Source organism: Cryptomeria japonica, chromosome 1 (assembly GCF_030272615.1).
Source record: "Cryptomeria japonica chromosome 1, Sugi_1.0, whole genome shotgun sequence".
Lineage (NCBI taxonomy): Eukaryota > Viridiplantae > Streptophyta > Pinopsida > Cupressales > Cupressaceae > Cryptomeria > Cryptomeria japonica.
In genome coordinates, this window is record NC_081405.1 from 424,247,814 (window position 1) to 424,270,754 (window position 22,941).

General features: G+C 34.6%; 1 protein-coding gene across 1 annotated transcript in view; it reads right to left on the bottom strand.

The window, feature by feature from the left end:
* Positions 1–22,941, bottom strand: part of LOC131065199 (peptidyl-prolyl cis-trans isomerase FKBP53) — a 61,499-nt gene that overhangs the window by 34,923 nt on the left and 3,635 nt on the right. The window contains exons 2-4 of the mRNA XM_057999655.2: positions 8,667–8,740; positions 8,257–8,483; positions 8,005–8,135 (exon numbers count right to left, since the gene is read on the bottom strand). Coding sequence (XP_057855638.2) covers positions 8,005–8,135; positions 8,257–8,483; positions 8,667–8,740 — 432 coding nt within the window. The remainder of the gene's footprint in view (positions 1–8,004; positions 8,136–8,256; positions 8,484–8,666; positions 8,741–22,941) is intronic.

Genomic DNA, 22,941 nt, shown 5'->3' on the forward strand with positions numbered 1-22,941 from the left:
TGTCAATAGCATATGATATTATTACTTGTAGTGTGATCGACTATGTTAGTCGATATCATACAATGTACCTATCATTACGTGTTAACCGACTATGTTAAATCGACTATGTAAACCGATTCAAGTATCGATTCAATTATAGATGCTAACTAGTCTTAATGGTGTCAGTTACCGTTTAAATGATAACTCCTCATCAAGAGTCATGACTTCCATATGGATTTGAATGGAATAATATTTAATGGATAGTTCGGTTTCTTTGGTAAGTTGAATAACTTTAAAAAAGATAAACATATCTTGCAGTCAATACAATATAACAACGAAGATAATTCAGAAATGAGTGAAGACATATATTCAGTCGACAATCACAGCAATATAAACAAACAGATAATATCGAATCATATATGTTAAATAAGAAACAGCGATAACTTATATTATATGTGATCGACACATACAGCAAACATATACTTAGTGTGTTGTCGACATTCAACAGTGAATAGTTCTGTGATAAGGGTGTGACATTCAACAGTCAACATTCAACAGTGGATAAGGCTGTAATACTGCAGAAGTATATTGTGTAATTGCTGTTAAATAATCTATATCATTCGAACTGTGAATAGTTTGAACTTATCTATATATATTCTGCATATTGAATCATGCTGAAATTTGTAGCATTACAATCAGATAAGTGACAACAAAATTAAAATTATACCATATATAAATCTAATCCAACTTTAACATGGTATCAGAACCAGCATAGGAAAAAGATCAGATCAGATTTATATAGGCAAGTCTATCCTCTATACATCCTTAAATTCTACAACTCCCTTCTATACATCAAAATGGTGAACGGTGTTAGATTTGAGGATCGACTTGAAGGAGCTTGCAACTTTGTATCTTGGAAGTTTAGGATCATGCTTGCCTTAAGAGAAAACAAATTAGATGAATTCGTAAAGAAAGCTATACCGGAATCAGAATAAGAAGATAAAAAGCTTCAATGGATGAGAAAGAACAATAAAGCCATGAAGATGTTAGTTGACTCTGTGAAAGATCATATCGTGCCAATTATCTCCAAGATGGAGACTGCCTATGACATTTTCAAATCATTAGAGAACATGTGTGAGATAAACAACACAAGCCGAGCTCTTGCCCTAAAGCAACAACTCCATCATGTAAAAATGATCAAGGGTGAATCTATCACCTCATACTTCATGAGGATAACAGAACTGAGAGACCAGCTCTCCACCATTGGTCACACAATTGAAAGTAAAGAGTTAACCATGTTAGCCCTCAATGGTCTCCCTTCTTCTTGGGAATCATTCATTCAAGGGATAAGTGCACGATCTAAACTTCCTAAGTTTGATCGTCTAAAAACTGATTGCATTCAAGAAGAGTCTAGATTGGTGATAAGAGGCATTGGCCAAAGCCCCATAAATGAAGATATTCATGTTCTTGCCTCGCACTCCTCAAAGATGAAAAGGAAGAAAGGATATTTCAAAAGGAAGAAAGATGAGGAATCCAATAGTGCTCCTACATTCAAAAGAAGGAAGGATATTTCAGAAATCCAATGTTTTAGATGTGACAAATATGGGCACTATGCAATGCAATGTCCAACCAAGACTATGTCTCAAGCTTCCTTTGCAGATGTTGGTGAGAGTCTTCCGCAAAAGGATTCAGATGGATTCATATTCTGACTTGGAAGAGGTTATAGAGTTTTGAAGTTCTATTTGTTATGAAGAGATTGAAATTTAGGAGAAATATACAGAGGACTTTAGTGGAGATTCTGAGATTTCACATTTCCATCTTTTTATAAAACAAATATTTACCTACAGAAGTGCAACAGTTTATTTGTGAAAGCCATGGAGGCATTTGTGCAAATGATGATAGCATTTAGGGTTACAAAGCAAGTTGAGACAAGAAGGCTTTCCCAGTGAGCGGGAGCACACTGCTTGGAGATTTTGTTCTAAATCTCGAGATGGTCATATGCCTACCTAGGGCTCAATCTTATGACAGTAGATCCATGGTGGTTGTGGATCTAACACTTCCAACTGTATGAAGATCATACCAGGTGATGAGAGTCTCTTGAAGCAAGATATCTTCCATGATTGGGACCATGTGAGCAGGGGATGCTTCCGTGACAAAGGGAGTAGCTAAGAGAATATGCTTCGATTGATATCCGAGGATCTTGATCATATTGATTTAAAGGGAGTGGACTATGTCAAATTAATTTCTCTAGTGATCAATTAGAAGACTATGCTTCATGAGATGGAGTCTCATATATATAGGTTGGAAAGCCTTTACGCTGACTCCTAGGTCATGAGGCTCCCGGATAGATGGAGAATTGGTGAGCTTGGAATACACCAAGAGTGATGCAGACTCCAACCTTGTATTTCATGAAAGGTCAAGGCATGTGGAGATCAAGCAGAAAGGTATGTTACTCAATTAAGATATATTAGTACAGATGAACAAACTACAGACACCCTCACCAAGCCTCTCTCTAGAATAAAGTTTGCATACTTTTGAGGTAAGCTTGGTATGGTAGAAAATGTAGCCCTAGCTGAGATTCAATCTCAGCAACATTGATTTGTTTTCAATAGTACTAGTGTATTTTCTAAGATGTTTAATGTGTAATTTGATATGGTTCATGATTATCGTCATGTGTGTGACTCCATGACTTCATTGGTTCAGTACTTAATGGGCCCCTATGAACATTATTGGGAGGTGACGATCTCTCAATGATGAACACTTGTATATGTGATCTTTATTGTAAGGTGACGATCTTACAATATTGATTTTACCATCATGATGGATATCATGAGACATGATTTCTGTGGATATGTCATGATGGTTGATACCTCTTGAAGTAATATCTGCTGATAGTGGATATAATGAGACGTGATATCCCTGGATAAGCCATGATGGATGATATTACATAAAGAGATATTCATGGTGGATATTATGTGACGTAATATCCGTGGACATGTCATGATCTAATATCCTTAAAATGCCATAATGGTGGATATCATGAGACATGATATCCATGGATAAGCCATAATGGTGGATATTATATAGGGAGATATTCATGGTGGATTTCATGTGACGTGAAATCCGTGGACATGCCATGAAGTAATATCTTTAGATATACCATAATGGTGGATATTATGAGACGTGATATCCATGGACAAGCCATAATGGTGGATATTACATTAAGAGACTTATGGTGGATATCATGTGAAGTGATATCCATGGACATGCCATAATGCTTGGTATCACAGCAAGGTGATATTGGTTCTCTTCCACATATAGATGTAGCTATTGTGATCAATCATCACAAGAGGTGATGCCAATTATTAAAGACTGAGTATGATTCCTCCCTAGCTAAGGAGTGTTGAAAATAAAATAGCTTATGTCGGAATACATAGACAAATATAATTGTCTAATTGGCCTATCGGCCTTAGAAAATTACATAATACAAACTACTGATTTAGTTATGACTAAATTAAACCCTATCATTATCAAGTTGCTAATTAATCATCGATTGATATTAATCAATATTAATGTTAGTTATACTTATATTGATATGATCAACTATATTATTATTTGCATTAATTCATAGTGTCAATCAATATCATTTGATATTATTATTGGTATTAATCGACTGTGACTGTCAATAGCATATGATATTATTACTTGTAGTATGATCGACTATGTTAGTCGATATCATACAATGTACCTATCATTACTTGTTAACCAACTATGTAAACCGATACTTGATTCAATTATGGATGCTAACTAGTCTTAATGGTAAATAAGAAACAGCGATAACTAATATTAGATGTGATCGACACATACAGCAAACATATACTTAGTGTGTTGTCGACATTCAACAGTGAATAGTTCTGTGATAAGGCGGTGACATTCAACAGTGGATAAGGCTGTAATACTGCAGAGGTATATTGTGTAATTGCTGTTAAATAATCTATATCATTCGAACTGTGAATAGTTCGAACTTATCTATATATATTCTGCATATTGAATCATACTGAAATTTGTAGCATTACAATCAAATAAGTGACAATAAAATTAAAATTATACCATATATAAATCTGATCCAACTTTAGCAAATCCAATAACATAGAAGAAATCTTCTTAGCAAATGAAAAAGAATTGGAATCCTCAAGCACAGAGGAGAGAGGTACAAAGAGGTCAGCTTCGATCAACCCTAGACCTTTCATGCAATAAGATCTCATATCATTGATCCCCTTTTCCTATGGAGCAATAAAATGGCAGTGGGATTCAACCCCAACCCACCAAGTGAGTTTGTTGAATTTGACCTCAAGATTATTGTAAACATTTCCTATACATTGTGGGGCAACATGACCATCCAAAACGGTTCCTACATTTAAACTTTATTTTTTCATTATCCACCGATTGCCTAAAGATTCTGTCATCAACCTTCAAATCAATTTCTTCAAAGAATTCCTTCAAAAGATCCATTTCTACACAAAAATGAGCATTGGTTGTACAAGTCTTGTTAACAACCTCGTTTGCTAAATAGACAAACTTCCAAGTAGATTTAAACTACCACCAACATTGAAGCAAAAAATAAGGCAATCTAATCCAAATAAGACCTGAAGCATATTAAACATTACAAGGGTTAAAAGATGAGAAATAGGATCTCATGCTCAAAAACTTATCCTTCAAAGCTCGACTTGAACCCAAAACACACTCATTCTTCACAAGGCTAAACTCCAAACTATTATACCCACCATCATAGAGATAAATAATGAAAATAGGGTCTGATGCTCAAAAACTTATCCTTCAAAACTCAACTTCAACCCAAAATACACGCATTCTTCACAAAGCTAAATTCCAAACTAATATAGCCACCAACATAAAGATAAATAACGATTTTCCCTCCAAATCAAGTTTCCATGTTCTAGGAATCCATTTGTGTAGCTTGTTCAATTTAAACCAAAATTTGTGGAGTTTGTAGATGAAGGCATGGTTGGTCAAAAAATCCAAACACGGTAATTTTTTAATCCGATATTAATCTCTAGAATAGCTTTAGTTTTGGAGAGGTTTGTATTATCACCCAAATTAACCACTGTATTATTGCCTTCACTAGTGAGGGGAGTGCAAGACAGAGCCCTTAAATTCTTTCAAGGTCTCAACATGGCTATGTCTTGCGAAGAAGTCCTTAAACCAAAAACAGGTGAAACAGATTTGACCAGAGAGGCCTACCTTGCAAGAGAAACACTACCGACTTATATGAATCTTTAAGGCTGCCATCAGGGGAAGAAGAACATGATTCGGAGTCTGCCATACATACAAGGGTTGTCCTAAAGCATTGGATACAATGGGTGGAGATCATCAAGAGTCAATGGGAGGAGATTGTCCAATGGTGGTGATAAGACATGTCTGTCTTGGAGGGAGGAGCACAGCAAACAAAAAGTTCCTTGCCCTCCCAAATCATGTTGTCGAGCCCTTCACTGAATGAAATCCCCACTTTTGTGGATTCGAACCTAACAAAGGCATAACCTTGGGGGCACATGTTTTCTAAATCTTTGGGTATCTAGAAATTTGTTAATCTCACCAAAATCCTGCATAAAACAAATAAATCTTCTTCATTTGCTAGGCAAGGAGGTTTTACAAAAACATTGAAATAACTTCCACTTGCATTATCTAACTATGAGTTTGGAAGGCATTGTAAAAGCAATCCTGCAAAATATGGATGGCGGATACGGTAAGTTTTAGCTTCTTTACTTAAATAGTTTGATATTGTTTCGTTAACATAAGGGGGCAGTTGGACTCGGGCCCTAACAGATGTACCAAAAACCAAATCAAGAAGATAATTGAGACTGAAGAATTGGAAGATAATCTTCTCAAGGATCATATGAAATTCTTGAAGGAGAGCAAGAGAGCTCAAACCCTCCATGTCTTGCCCTTGGCCAAGTAATGGGACCTTGTTGGCTCTTTGGCAGTTTTGTTGTTAGTTGTTTGCTTTCAGCTTTCCCTCTGCTTTTATACTAATCTACTTTCTAGCTATGTTCCACTGCATTTTTGGGACAGGAACAGCAGGACGGCAAGGGGACGGTGATAGATATATATATATATATATATATAGACCAGTATAATAGTAGCAATAGAACATGACACTTTGATATATATATATATATATAGACCAGCATGATAGTAGCAATATAACATGACACTTTGATATATATATATATATATAGCAGCAATATAACATGACACTTTTTAAATGATGTTGGATGATGTATGAAGAAGCCTGAATGCCAACCACATTCCAAAAAAAAAATTGTTTGTTTGCACTTCTTACAAAATATCACACTGTACTAGACCATGGCCGAGGCACCTTTAATCTCATTTGCAACTGACAATAATTGAGGCTAATACCATATCAAGAATTTTGAAGTATGAGACATTTTTGAACGATGAAACCAGAAATCCAATATTGCTGTTAGTGTTAACTGTTACTTATATCATTAACTATAAACCTGAATCTTGATATATTTATTGCCGTTAAACTGCAGCTGTTGCTGTCATTGCTGTTGTGATTAATTTAATTGTTGTGAGACTGTTGACATGATATATTTTTATTGCTGCTTTCATGATATATCAAAGAGTCTTTTTTAATTTTATGAACATTTTTTTCCAACACAATATAAAAATGGCTTTGCCGTACGGGATGCCGGGCCATCCATGGGACGGTTGATGGCCAGGTGTCCCTTAACTGTTTCCTAACATCCCCTAAAATGGGAACACATTTCCAGAACTTGTTTGTTGAGGGCAATGCCAGGGGATGTCCCCCCATCCCCAAAATGCGTAAGGGGCAGGGACGGGGTTTTGAGGGATGGGACACATCCCCACCTAGAACAGCTTTGAAGTATACTTGGCATGCATTTCTTGATGTTGGTGCTCCCAGCCTGCCCCACTCCCTTGTAACCGAATTTGGACTTTGGACCCTTCCAAAAGCCCAAACTTTACCAATTTATTTTAAAATAAAACATAAGTTTTTTTTGTTAAAATTGGGTAAATATTTATTAAAAATGTGTACAATTATTAACTTACATTAGGAATATTATTAAATTAAGAAATAGTTTCCTAATTATATAATAAAACGAATCTCAATTTAATTATTTATATTTAAATAAGTGAGATTTTACTTAATATTTATTTATATATTTATGAATTGAAATTGTATTTAGTATTTATAATTTGTATTTATAAACTGTGATTTGTATTTAAAATTTACATTTAAATTTATCAATTGAGATTTATCTTTTCAAGTAAACACAAAGTATCAGTATTTATATTTTATAAATTTTGATAAATATTTTTTATGGTTAAGCAATTATTTTTTATGGTTATATATTTATTTTTAATTTTGAAAATAACAATAAAAAATTATAATCTTTAAATGTAATCACAAAAAATATTCTGATTAATTAATTCTCAAACTTGTTCCAAAATTTATCCTCGCTGAAAGTAAACATGGACACAAACCTTGAGTCTTAGATCTCAATCATGAGTAACCATCTCAGCTGAGGAAATTAGTGTAGTGGGAGAAAAGCCTTCCCCACAATATTTTATAAGCACATTACATTATACTGAAAAAATGATGGTGAACTTGATTTTTCATAACCTAGTAGAGGTGTAAAGAGTGAATTGGCGTCTCAGCTTAAGGAAACCTGGGCAGTGAGACAGAAGCCCTCTCCCCAATAATCAACAATCCCATTCACCCATATCAAAAAAAAAATGTCTGTACAAGAGAATGCCAGAAGATAGAGCATAAGACAACCCAAGAAAAGACTAATGTAAACCATGAAATATATGACTCGCACACCAAATTTGATTCAATAAAACTATTAACTACAGCAAAGTAATACGTATATGATAAAACTTAGCCAGCATAATAATTAATAAATATATACATAAGCTATGACAAAGTGATATATGGGTAATCTAACAAGTCAAACAACATACCACCACTATTGGGTGCTCCTGAAGAAACTATCATATCATCATCATCAATGAAATCTTCTTCATAGTCATCATCATTACTGAAATCATCGTAATCCTCACTGTCACCGGTTATATCTTCACCAGATGTATCCCTGTTTTCTGTTAAAGGAAAGAACCATGATACAAATCTCAACAAAAAAGCCCATCTACTAATAGTCTATAACCAATGCTCTGAAAGCTATATATAATCCAATAATCATATATCAAGGATACGAATTGTCAAGTCTTTCCCTATTTGGAGACATGTAGTAGCCGGTAAGGTGTATGCTAATGGGACCCAAAACAGAAAATGTGACTTCTTCTTCTTCCTCTAACTGGAGATTGAGGGAGCATGCCTCTGTTTTTCCAGATGACAAGGAACACAGGAGAACACCGGGTCTATCACCAACATTACATTGCACTACACTCCTCTGCCCGAAAGAACCAAGCCCTAGGGTGGCCTGCCAAGGAACAGAACATATTCCATAGACTTCACAAAATAGGAAACCGGACACAGTAACATAATCTAACAAATAAAGTTCAACCTCATGTATGTTGGGATGAGACATAAAACATGAGCAATTAGCAATGATATTAACAAAGAGATTCAAATTTCAGACTTCACCCTTAAACTGTACACCTACCTGGGTAAGATGAAGTCTTCCTTTCTCTGAGTCATAGTTAAGAGTAACTGGTTTGCCACTTTTGACTTCAACACCTATCAAACAAATACAAATGAGACAAGTAAGAGATGAAACAGAAATTGTCTTGAAATGAAGATCACAAAATAACAAGGCCTTGTGCTTTTATGTTTGACATACCAAAATAATACACAAAAATATTAAAAACTTGCAACCCAATGACAGAACGAGTAAGACCCAACTTATATTCATATGCCACAAAGGCATGACTAAGCCCAATGATTATGCACCACGAAAAGAAATGATTCCATTATTAAAAATAATTTTGATGACTTATAATGGTGAGCATTAATTTGATGACTTATAATGGTAAGCACATGTGAAAGCAAGAATTGCTTCGAAGTTTATAATAAAAACCTACCTGTGCATAATTAGCTACTTACATTACCATTACTGTTTAAAACTTATATGGACGCAGCATAATACAATTGCCTTAATACAAATGGGGTATACATGCTATACATGGTCATATTATTCTTAACCATGGAAAGACTGCCAATAGTGTTAAAAATTACTTCCAGTAAATGAGCACAATGAAGTTCGAAATTTTAAACTATATAATTTTTCTTTTCATTGAGATTCTCAATTTAAGATAATGGCAAGAATGCAGGAACCAACCAAACATTCCTAAATATAGCAATAACACAATTTAAGATGTCATGCCAAATTTCTCAAAATATCCTACCATAAAAATCAATAGTCAATCCTATATCTGGAATAAATCTTTGCTCAATAAGAAAAGCAATATTAAGGTCCTAAAGATCATCCAAGATTTAACATTATTGTTTATATTCAAAGTATTTCTTTTCTGTACCTCACCAATATTGTCATCTTATCTTAACCATGGAAATGACAGCCAATAGTGTTTATTAGTAAGTTCTTTTACTAGACAAGAATAATCAAGCTTTAAATTTTCAACTATAAGATTTTTCTTTTCATTAAGATTCTCAAATTCAAAAAGAGCAATAAAAGGATGCAGGAACCTGAAAAATAAATTGAATGAATGTTTCAATAATCGGATGATTACATTGAACAATATACACACGTATATATAGAGGTTACAAGACGATGTTCTATAATTAGAACATAACGTTAAAGTAAAAGACTAAAGAGCTAAACGCTAAATTAAGCATGAAAGCTAAATTAAGCTTAAAAGCTAAATAAAGCTTAAAAACTAATTACATAATAAAAAGCTAACTTAACAAACTAAATAAGTCAACAACTTAAAATAGAATATGACCACTAAAAATAAAAGATGACCACTAAAAATAGAAGATGACCATGATAGAAGATATTAATATTATTTTAACACCCTCCCTAATGGTCATCGTACTCAATACCCTACAGAAGACACTGCAGGTGTTTTGATCACAAATGCAAAGAACACTTTGCTGCTACAAAGACCCTCCCAAGATCTACAGAATGTGAAATACCAAAATCCATCCAACCTGACGTTGGGTAACCAAACTGAAACTTGAAACCATGATTTGGAAGAAAATCGGCAAACCTTTTTGCAAAAGAGTATCAACTCCAAAACTGAGTGCAAGATATCATGGTTGCAGATGTTTGCCCTGGCAAGTGTGACCCAAACTAACTGCAACAAAGCACGATTTTGAGGAAAAACCGTCAAACCTTGAAACAGGAACCCTTGAAAAGAGAATTTACAATTTTGGGGAGAAAATCGAAAAACCAAGAAATCTGAGGTTACAAATCATCGTTTTTGTGGAAAAAAATGGTAAAACCCAGATAATTAAAATCTTACGCGAATATCGCGAATTACAGATGAGATAATTTTTAAGGGAAAATCATAAACCCTTCAAACAATTTTTGAGGAAAAAATCATGAAAACCCTCCCATGATTTTTTGTGGAAAAAATCAGAAAACGGACAGACAATTTTTCAGGAAAAAATTGTGAAAACCCTGGGACCTGTAAGACGAGGTCTGACCTAAATCAATCTGATCAAGGCAACAATATTCAGATATCATGAACATGCACTGTTTCCAGGTGTTGTGGCAGCTGTTGAACTTTTGTCTGTGTTCCAACATGATGTTCGTCAAAGATGCCATCACAGTTTCTGAGGTTGAACGTGGTCAACCTAGTGAAAGCACAAAGAATGAAACGGAAGATTCTGATTAAAAATCAAAATAGAAGCAGCAACACAAAAAATCTGAAACCCTGGAGGAGAATTCTGGCATGAATTCTAAGGCACCGATTTCAAGGTTTGGAAGAAACCTAGAAATTAAAAAATTTCTGCAAACTTAAAACCTGAAAATAATCAAAAAAAATTATAATTTGCAGAAAATAAAAAAATACCCATGATTTTTTTTGTAAAAAAAACAGAAAAATATTGACAATTTTTTTTCCAAAAAAAACACAAAAAAAATAGGGCAGAAACCCTAGGTCGGATGTACAGAATAAACAGCGCCCACAATATTAGCAAAAATCCCTGACTGTTTTTAAATTCCAAGGCAAATTCGCTAGCACAAAATTTGAGGCACGGAAAACGAGGCAAACAGAAAAATCTGAGATCAACCCAAAAAAGCTCTCGAAAAACCCACCAAGAATCTAAAATCAGAATACAAATCCGACGGCTCAAAAATTGAGGCACAGAAAACGATGCACCCAGAAAAATCTGACGACGACCCAGTTGAAGTCTCAAAAAACCCACCAAGAATCTGCAAGCAAAATAAAATTTTGACTTGAACTAAAGGGTCAAAACCCTAATCGAAAATTGCAGAAACCCTAGGAAAATTTTCAATCTGCAAAAAAAAACCTCCAGGTTGCAGGGACGAAAACCAAAACCCTAAAAAAAACATGAACTGCTGCCCAGCACAAAGAAATTCACCCACGAACCAAAAACCCTCAAAAAGCCTTAAAAAAAGCAAAATCGTTTTTTTATTAAAAAACAATAAAAAAATATGGAAAATATTCCCAAAAAAAGGCCATGAATTTTTATTAAAAAATTTGCCAAACTTTAAAGAATCCCATCGACCCGCTCTGATACCATAAAAAATAAATTGAATGAATGATTCAATAATCGGATGATTACATTGAACGATATACACACGTATATATAGAGGTTACAAGACGATGTTCTATAATTAGAACATAACGTTAAAGTAAAAGACTAAAGAGCTAAATGCTAAATTAAGCATGAAAGCTTAAATTAAGCGTGAAATCTAAATTAAGCTTAAAGGCTAAATTAAGCTTAAAAACTAATTACATAATAAAAAGCTAACTTAACAAGCTAAATAAGTCGACAACTTAAAATAGAAGATGACCACTAAAAATAGAAGATGACCATGATAGAAGATATTAATATTATTTTAACAGAACCAGCCAAAGATTTCCAAATATAATTATCAACACGATTGAGGATGTCACACCAAATTTCTCAGTATATCATACCATAAAAAGCAATAGTCAATCGTATATCTTCAACTAATCTTTGCTCAATATGAATAATAATGTCAAGGTACTACATATTCATCTGGGATTAAAACGTTATTGTTAGTATTAATTGTATTCCTATATGTACTGAGTTAATAATAGTTCAGACTGGAACCAGGTGATACTATTAAATTATCAATTTCAAACACACCTAACTTATTGTGCAAATCATAATGGCGTAACTTTGATTCCTGTCATATTTCAAAAACATAGCATCACAATAATTATAATGAGATGGCATAAACATGTATAGATATGCTCTGGTCAGCAGGTACTGGGAGTATCTGGTCAACCTATCATGGCTAGCCATAGTTCCTCAATATTCATCTCTCAGACTTACTATCTTTATATTATTTTTAGAATTTCTTTCTACATTTTCTATTGGTATGTCCACAAATTTGGCTTTCTCCAGACTATCAGCCAGCAGGAGTTCCACTACAGTAGGAACCACATTCATCACTGTGACTGAAGGAATTCAGTTACCAAATGGGCAAGGGAGTGCATATTCCTAGTTTTGCACAAGTACCATATGCTGTGCAACCTGGATTTAGTGTCAGTACATAAGCTGCCAGTTTGTCACGAGCTGTACAGACATATGCAATCATTGGATTGAATTACAGTACAACTGGTGCTAATCATTTACAAGTGGCTGTGAGTCTATTCTACATAGCCAAACACTGTCACAATCACACAAGCTGTACAGACATGCAATCATTGGATTGAATTACAGTACAACTGGTGCTAATCATTTACAAGTGGCTGTGAGTCTATTCTGCATAGCCAAACACTGTCACAATCACACAAGTTAGTAAAAATAATGTTCCAGCACATAACATTCCGCAACAAAATGTTGCTAATGCTACCACACAGCATCTAAATTTGACAGCTAACCCTGCCTGTCAAGCAGTTTTTTTGTGCTGGTTATCTATTTGATTTTGTCAAACATGACATATCTTATTTTAAATTTATATATAAGAATAACCCTATCTAATTTTCATATAAGGAGCTTAGTTATGATGGGCACACCATGCTACAGCAATGGGCCCTAAAGATATATCAGGAATGAAGTGTGAGGAGAGCTCTGCCAATAACCCTAAAGCGATTTTGGGAAAAGAGCCTGTTGGTGCTTGTTGAATGCCCCTGTTTCACAAATTAAACAAAGATCTTCCAGCAGAGAACAGGTGACATGTGAGTCAAGATGCACCTCTGTTGGCTGTCTCATTGCTTCAATTTAAAGAAGGACCAGAGGTTAGAGCTGGTGTGGCACACAAGGAAGTTTCAGGTGCAAGCTGCAATGTGGGCCATCATTCTGCTCACTCATATACAGCAGTGACAGGAGGAAGTAAGGATAAGGTTGATATTTCAAATGAGCAATAATAACAACAACAGAACATATCCAGCTGGTGGAGATGGATGGAGAAGTAAGGAAGGAAGCAGAAATCGACACAGACCTAGTGCTTATATGCAGGTACAATCTCGTGGCCAAAGCTGTGGGAGTTGAACTTATGGATGATAAAAACTTGGAAACCCTTAATATATGTTAAGATAAAGATTCTCTCTTGTGCTTACTATTTTTTTCTGTAGTTATTTGTGCTTTAAAATGTAAGGAAGTTAAGTAGCGGAACAACTTACTACACTAACCTTGAGAGGAGGGTAATGCAAAAACTTTTACAAATCGTTATAACAGTTACAGAAACTTTACAGAAATAGACACAATAACATGCATACCACAACACAATGATTTACGTGGGGAAAAGCTTTTTGGGAGAAAAACCCCACTCTTCAAAAGCCGCTCAATATATTATTCAGCAATCATTAACAGATTACAATATACTTCCAAAGCAAGCTCTTCGCAAGAGTACCACTAATTAGAAACTCAAAAGTAACTCAATAGCCATAAGACTCTTACACACAACCTCTATCTCACACACCTCATATATAGGAGATACAATACAAGAAACCGTCAAACAGTATTACAAAACCATGGGCTAAAACCACCCAATAAGGTATAGCCGACCTTATCTCCAATCTAGATGCCTTATGACATGTTAAAACACACATCAACATGTGTCCCTCCCTTTTATAGCTCATTTATGTGTTTGATGTATTTTATATTTCCTATTTCAAGAGTACAAACTCCCAGAGGCAATAACTTGATAATCGTGTGTCCTATTAACTCCTGATAAACTCCAATCTATTGCTTCTTCTAGCGTCGGAAAGCTTGTGAAGTGCTCTATCGCCTCGTAAACCTCTACACTGTTTATGCCCACTTTTCAAGGTGTTTTGGGGCATCTAAAGTCCTCAAAATTAAATTTAAACCTTAAATTTCACCCCTCCAAAACGGAAAATTTTATATCTTCAAAACTAGCTGTGATCTTGTGACGTAATTTTATCAGAATGCTTACCATTTCGTGCCCAAATGAAAACTTACTATAAATAGTAACCTCGTGTAAATGCAAGGTTGAGACACCATTTTCCCAACATAAAGGAGGATAGAGATGAGATCTTTTGGTTGAGGGCTCATGGATTTAGAGCAATGCCTCTCTACTCACAAAATGCTGGTTTTTAGATTTTTCTAAATCCACTAAAAGAATACTATCCAGTTCTACTAGTTTGGGTAACACTACCCAATCTCTCTTACATTTTTTGATTAAATCTGCTTTGGAATGTATAGGAAATGCTTTGGGTAAATTTGTGTCCATCTCTTTTGAAACTGAAAAGCTTAGACATTGTACTTTTGCATGGATTTTGGTACAAATAGATATGTATATACGGTGGCCAGCAGAAATCTGGTTGAAAGTAGAAAATAGAACATGGAAACAGCACCTGGTTTATGAAAAGCTGGCTTTTTTAAATGTAGTAATTGTTTTGGCATTAGTGGACATTTGTCTGCTTCAAATGTTATGGGAAGATGTCTTCCTGGCATGAGGGTGGTTTTATCAGCTCCCAAGGGTGTTTTGGTAAATGCAAAGAAGCTCAAGACTGAGGAGTCTGTAGGCTCAACTCTAGCATTACAGCAAGTTTCATCTCAATTGACATCTCCTATTGAACGACATGCACTTAAAAATCTTGAGGTGCATTGAGTGAATATATCTCCAAACATACAAGGGCGGCATTTGGGAGCTTCTAAAAACGTAGATAAGGAGGAAGGAACAAAAGAGAGTTCAAAAAGCCTTTAGACCAAAGGCGTTCTACCACTGTTGAAGAATTAGTTGAAACAAACCAATGGAGCATGGATACAAAAATGACCCGCACACTGCAAGGCAAAATGACTACAATCAAGAATTACTAATTGACAAACAATTAATGGTTTAACAGCTTATGATATTTTGATTGATACTAAAGCAAAGGTAAATATTTTGACAAAAGCTACCTGGATGAAGATGGTATACCCTGCCTTGCAAACACCACAAATATCTTGCTTTTGGCCAATAAAACTAGAGCTCACTCATAGGGAGTTTAATATGACATGAAGGCTGACATCATGGGTAAAAATTTACAGGGGGATTTTTAAGTAACTAATCTTATAGAGGATAACCATCCCACATTACTAGGTCATCCTTAGTGCTATATACAGTTAAACAATGCTAATGAGCACTTTAAGAAGTAAATGAGCTTTGAAAATGGTGAGCATCGAGTACTAATTCCTTTAGATGTGGACCCAGGACTTGCTTAGGTGGAAATCGTGAAAGCTGAGGACAACACCAATGATATTTATGCCATCATTGTGCAGCGTAAAGAAAGCTTCTAGCTGCTGAACAATCAAGTGCTAAGTTGAGCAATGTATGATCAATGTCAAAAAATACAAGTAATGCTTGTGAGCAAATGATCCACGAGGTGGTATGGGATCCATACTCAAAAAGCTAATATATTTTGTAAATGAGCCCAAACCCAAATGAGACAAAACATAGTCAAGTCAAATGAAGTAAACAAAAAGGACATAGTAGTGAAACAAGCTAAACTATGACATGGGAAGGCACATGCCAAACTAGCAAGAAAAAAACATGACTCAAGCTTATCAAAGGAAAAGAACTCTAGAGATCAATACAAGTGATAGGATTGAGTACTCAAAGCTAAGCAAATCAAAATAAAAAAGAAGCAAAAAATGTGCACATAAAAGAAATTATGTTAATGGAAGGAAAAAGTGGAAGCTGAGGATAACATCAAAAATATTTATGCCATTATTGTGAAACATAAAGAAAACTTATAGCCACTAAAGCACACAACCTATATCAGATGTTACATGCAATGCTTGCAAGTGATGGATCCAAGAGGAATACGAGGTAATTGGACAGAGATGCAAAAAGATCCACATTCAAAAAGCTAATATTTCGTGTATAGGAACCAAAATGAAACAAAGCATAGTAAAGCAAAAAGGAAGCAAACAAACAAGAGAAAGGTAATTAAGCAACTTAAAGTATTCCACAAGAAAGAAACTGTGCAAACTTGCAAGCAAAATAAGTACTTTCAAGGCTTGTCAAGGGAAAAAAACTCTAGCCACACAGAGAAATAAATGGGATGATTGCTCAAAGCCAAGAGAAGCAAAAGAGAAAAGAAGAAATAACATGTAATAAACCAATGAATTGAGCACAAAACCAAAAGGAAGATACATCGAAGACTTCACAAAACATGAATGTAAACAACTAAAAGGTTGAATTAGTAGAGAAGCACACGCCAACAAACAATAATGCATTGGTGCACAAGGATAAGGCAAAAAGCAATAAAGTTGGAAAACAATTAAAAACAAACTAAAAAAGTCTCGACATTAAAATGCAAGACAAGGAGGATTTGTCTGGTAGAGACTAATGGAAAAGAATGATTAACCCACCCCAATTTTTAGTTTTAAGCCCATCAAGCATGTGTAATTAAACTAATAATATAGTCACCTGATCAAAATAATACATACTAATAAATACACACAAACAAGACTATGTACAAGTTTTATTAGGAGAGAAAGATGCCAAAATAGGAAGAACTACAATAAGAGAAATGTGCATACAAAAAAGGGAAGAGATCCTCTATAAGTTAGGATAATATGTGCTTTATAGCTCCTAGTATGGATTATAGTATTAATTATAAATGGCCTCATGGGAAGAGATCCTCTATAAGTTAGGATAATATGTGCTTTATAGCTCCTAGTATGGATTATAGTATTAATTATAAATGGCCTCATGGGAAGAGATCCTCTATAAGTTAGGATTATAGTATTAATTATAAATTTACACTATCCTAGTATTATAGACAAATTTAATACTAGGAGCTATTATAGTTTTGTTCCGATTGTTCCTAAAACTAGGAGCTAATATTAAGCACATCTGGATTTCATTGCAAAGCAAACAAAGTGACTAGTGAAGTTAGTGATTGGAAAATTAGCATAGAGGAGTTTGAGTTAGGATTCAAGTGCTATTCTGAGTTTTGTTGTCATATTTGCATATAAGCTTGTAATAAGCCTGTGGCGTTTTGTGAGCCAATCTGTAATCTACATGTAACAAGAAAAGAAGCATTTTGTAATCATTTTGTTATTTGAATCAATGAGAATTTCTTTTTGTTCATGATATTTTGTTGTGTTAACTTTTGGGCAATCCTTTTTGCAGACTCTCCATTTGTGACTACGTCAAGTGGTGTCAGAGCAAACAAAGGCCAATTGTGAGGCAATTGCAACCTTGTAGTTAGACCGCCGACCTGAGGCAATTGCACCAAATCCGAAAGAAAGATGCCACCAAGCAGGAAGCTCGGTATAACTAATGTTGTCGAAAAGATGAAAGAAATGTTGGACATGATGAGAATGATGAAGATCCAATTGGATGTTGTAGACGAAGATAGGAAAAGAGGTCTAAACCCTAGACATGAAGATGAGAGTGATGATGATGAATTAGGAATTCAAGGCCCAGATTTGAATGAAGAAACAGAAAAAGAAGAAGAGTCAAACCAGATCAAGATGTTGAAAGCTATTTTCAAGATCGATAAGAGACCCAAAATTGAAATATCTAATATTTTGGTAATTTGAATCCTAAGGAATTGATTGACTAGATCAATGACATTGAAGAATAGTGAGTATATGAAAATTGAAGATCCGAAAAGGATCAAATTTTCTAAAACTAAGTTGAAGGGTCATGCTTAAATTTGGTGTAGAGAAGTCCAATTAGATGGAAATAGAAGAAAAGAAAGAATAACAAAAAGGGATAGGATGGTGACAAAGTTGAAGAATCAATATATGCCTACCAATTATGAGCTAGAAATGTTGAAGAGATTGCAAAACTTAAGGCAAAAGGAGAAAACAGTGTAGAAAGGAGAAAGTGACATGGTAAATAAATGACAAAACGAACATCCAAGAAGAATTGAGTTTTGTAAGGATGACAAAAGTGGAAGGAGCCTATCAATTTGCATTGAAAGTTGAGGAAAAGTTGAACAAAAGATTTGAAAAGAGGCAAAAAGGTAGAGGAGGAAGATTCCACGGAGAAAGACTACAACACAATGACGAGAGATCATATGCAAAGCAAAACAAGAAGGGAAGTCCATACCACAAAGAAGAGTCAACCCAAATCAAAATGTTAAAAGCCATTTCCAAAATCAATAAGAAACCTAGAATCAAAATTTCTAATTATGTTGGTATTTTAAATCTTGACGAATTGATTAACTAGATAAATAATATGGAATCTAATTTTGAGTATGAGGAAATTGAAGATCCAAAAAGGGTCAAATTCACTAAAACTAAGTTTAAGGGTCATACTACAACTTGGTAGAGATATGTCCAATTAGATAGAAATAGATGAGGAAAAGAAAGAATCATGAAGTGGGACAAGTTGGCAAAAAAGTTGAAGAATCAATTCATACCCATTAAGTAAGAGGTAGAAATGTTGAAAATATTGCAAAACTTAAGGCAAAACGAGAAGAAGGTGAAGGAGTACACTGAGGAGCTTCATAAGATGATCATCAAAACTAGAGATGGTGAAGTTAGCAAGGAGAAAGTGGCACAATACATAAATGGACTCAAAACTTACATCCAAAAAGAATTGAATTTGGTAACAATGACAACAATGGAAGAAGCCTATTGATTTGCACTAAAAGTTGAGAAAAAGTCGAGGAGGAAGATTCTAGGGAGATAAATTGCAACGCAATGAAAGGAGACCGTACGCCTAACAAAACAAGGAGGGAAGTCGATATTGCAAAGATGAAAGAAGCGAAAATTTTCAAGAGAGGAGTGGCAGAAGTTCCTACGGAAATAATTGAGAAAGTAATAGTACCTACTACAATGATGGATATCAAAAGAGTGATAAAGGATTTGGCAAGAAGCCTTTCAAAGTAACATGTTTCAAATGCGAAGCACATCAAGCATTTGAATGTCATCAAGGGAGTGGTAGCAAAAGAGGGGAGAAAATGCAAGAGTAACATACACAAAGGAATAACCTAATGGATCACCAGGATCTGTTGGAAAACCTAAGGAGGGGTGAATCATTGGTCATGAAGAGAGTTGTGTTGCAGATTGAATCAACTGAAAAACCAGCACAAAGGTAAAGTGTTCAAAACAATATACAAATCAAGAGGCAAGTGTTGTAAGTTATCATTGATAGTCATAGTACAGATAATTTGGTTTCTAAAGAGATGGTGAGGAAGTTGAGTTTGAAGAGGATAAAACATCTAAACCCATATAGGATTGCATGGATTCAAGATGATCATAAGATATTGGTGAGTGAGCAATGTTTGGCAAATTCCACATATAATCATATAATGATGAGGAATTGTGCAATGTTATGCCAATGGATGCATGTTAAATGTTTTTAAGAAGACCGTGGCAATATGATTAAAAAGCAATTCATCGCAGACGAAAGAACACCTACACCATGGCATTGAATGGGAAGAAGCATATCTTGATCCCTTAGGCAAGAAGAGCATAAAAGCCAAAATCTATTTAGTAGATGGAAGGAAATTTTTTAAGGTACTAGGAGATGAAAATATGTGTTCTACATTAATTTCAAGGAAGTGTAGCAGCCAAAATACAGAGACGCGCTACCAAAAAAGGAAGTCTAAATTATTATTTGACTACCAAGACGTTGTATCAAAGAATGTGCCAAAAGAATTACCACCAATCAAGATTATCAATCATCACATAGAACTCATACCTAGAGCAAGTTGGCCAAACAAAGTGGCACATAGGATGACATCAGCTACAAATATGCAATATTAGCACCAAAGAAAGATGGAGAATGGAGAATATGCAAAGACTCAACAGCTATCAACAAGACCATTATCAAGTACAAATCCCCATCCATCTATGACTACAACACTATAAATCTCAAGGGTAAAATAGGAGAACATCACACAAATAAAAAGGGGGCATATTGCACAAAAAGGACTAGGAATCCATGAAAAAATAGGTGACATGATAGGAAACAATGTGTGATAAGTCAAATGAGCATTCAAGCAAAAGCATACAAAGAAAATGAGTATTTCAAAAAAAGTGCATGTGCACAAAACACACTATGAAGGAAATGAGCCCACACAAAGCTTAAAAACATGCACAAATATACTATGTTCTAAGCAATATGATGGATTTTTCTCTAGTGTTGTCGCCTATTGTAATGGATGAATGAGTGCTCTCTATTTTGATAGGTAGACTTTAATAAATTTAACATGCAATAGTAATGCCCAATAAATTGAAACCCAACTTAACCTTTAATGCATGGAACCTTCCTTCGATAGACAACAAAGTAGGATCTTGAGAGTTGTTTCAACTCAAGTAGGCTTTTAGGTCCTCTCAAGCCTAAGTGATAGATTGTTGTCACACTTTTTTGTTAAGTGGTTATCAATCAATGCAACACCAAGAATATGAACTCGTAACTAGGTTAAGCCCCCAAGGCTTATTGTAGATGTATTTAATGATGTTTCTCACTCTTCCACCAAATTTTTCACCCATCAGAGTTTTGCTTATATCCTCAAAATAGAAAATTAATTCAATTTGCAACACCATGGTTTCAAAAATAGGTAGGTTGCCTCTCTGCAAGATCTCACTATGTTCCTACTTATATCGTTGCATGACTACTCACAACATAACAACATTCTCCATACCGACTTCTAAGACCACTTCAACATATTGTTCAAGGCCTTTTCACTTCACAAGAGGCATCAATCAACTTCAAGAACACCAACTACCCACTTGAAGCCAACACGAAGTTAATTGCCAAGTGCAACCTAACACATGTCCATTCCTCAAAAAACAATGCAACCTTTTTTGTGCCAAAATCTCTTCTAATCTTCAAATATGGCCTTAGTGTTTTTTCAAAGCTTCATCCAAGAAGAGCCCACTCAAATCATATGGACTAGATGTCTTGAACCCTTTATCTTGTTTATGTTTATTTGCCTACAAAGTTAAAAATCCTAGCAAAAAGGAAAAAATCAATTAAACTTCAACTTCAAAATTCATCATGCCCGTATTGGCATGTCGTGATGGTTAAGTTGTGGTGTTGTTCTTGCCATCCAGGTTCAAACCCCACCGAGGTGCTATTGTTGAATGTTTAAATGGGGATGAGGTCCCTTATTTGTGACCTCACTCATTCATAGCTCCAAGTCAAAAGTGTTTATCCCTCTAAAAAAATTCAGAATTTGTCAACTCTAAAAGAAAAAAGAAAAGGAAAAAAAAAACATGAAATATTAAAAGTAATACTCTAAACCAAAGTTGCAAACACGGATGCAAATACAAATACCAATACGGTATCGAATACAGATATGGCCTCTTTTTAAGACCCCCAATATGGAGGCAGCTAGATACAACATTCATTAAAAACACACATTTATTTAACACAATTTTCTAAGTTATTAGAGATTTTCATTACTTCAAAAGTAATATAGACACATAATTGCTACATAAATAATTAGAAGTTGATTTAACAATTTACAATAAGCAAAAATAGAAGAGTTGCATTAGAAAATAACCCAAAAAAATAGGTTGCTAAAATAGAAAAACATTTCATTTGTCTTTCTCATTTTGTGTAGGTTTTGTTTATACCAAAAACAACTTTAAAAATTGCATGAATGAAGTTTATTTAAGTTAATTTAGGAGAATTAACTTTAAATTTTTTAAAAAAAAAAATCCCATAGTATCTGGCATGGTTGGAAAATCAAGGTTTTTTGGTCACACGTAAATACAACATCTGGCATGTATTTGAGCCATATTGGATACGTATCCAATTCGACTACAGGGATATGCACGCCTAGGGAGGGACAAAGTTGTTTTTGGCTACTCTGCACTAAATGTGTTAGAACACAACCACAAAAAGGAAAAAAGTGGCAAAAACAAAAATAAAGTTACATACCTTTGTAACACACTCAATATATGTATCAAATTGGTCAAAAATCACTCACAAGTCAAAATAAATCCAATTAAGTTTAGGAGTTGAGGGCACAAGAGCATAAATCATGAACGTGAAATAAACACATTTTTTGTTGTTTCCAGGTTGTCATCTATTTTTTTAAATCTAAGGTGACTTAACTCATGGAAAATGCTAAAAATTTAAAAAATGATGTAATTAACTCAAGGAGACAAGGGCACAAGAGCCTAAATCATAACTATGAAAAAACATGTTGTTTGTTGTTTTCATGTACTGGCCTATTTTTTTACTTGAAATGTTAGACGAGATGAGGAATAATATAACTCTGCTAGCATTTGTTGATTTCTTGGTTTCAAAGATGTTCTTTGTGCAAAGGCGTTGATATTTGGTGTCTTTGATTGTTGATTTCTCCCTAAATGGTACTTTGGTTGCTGGTTTATCA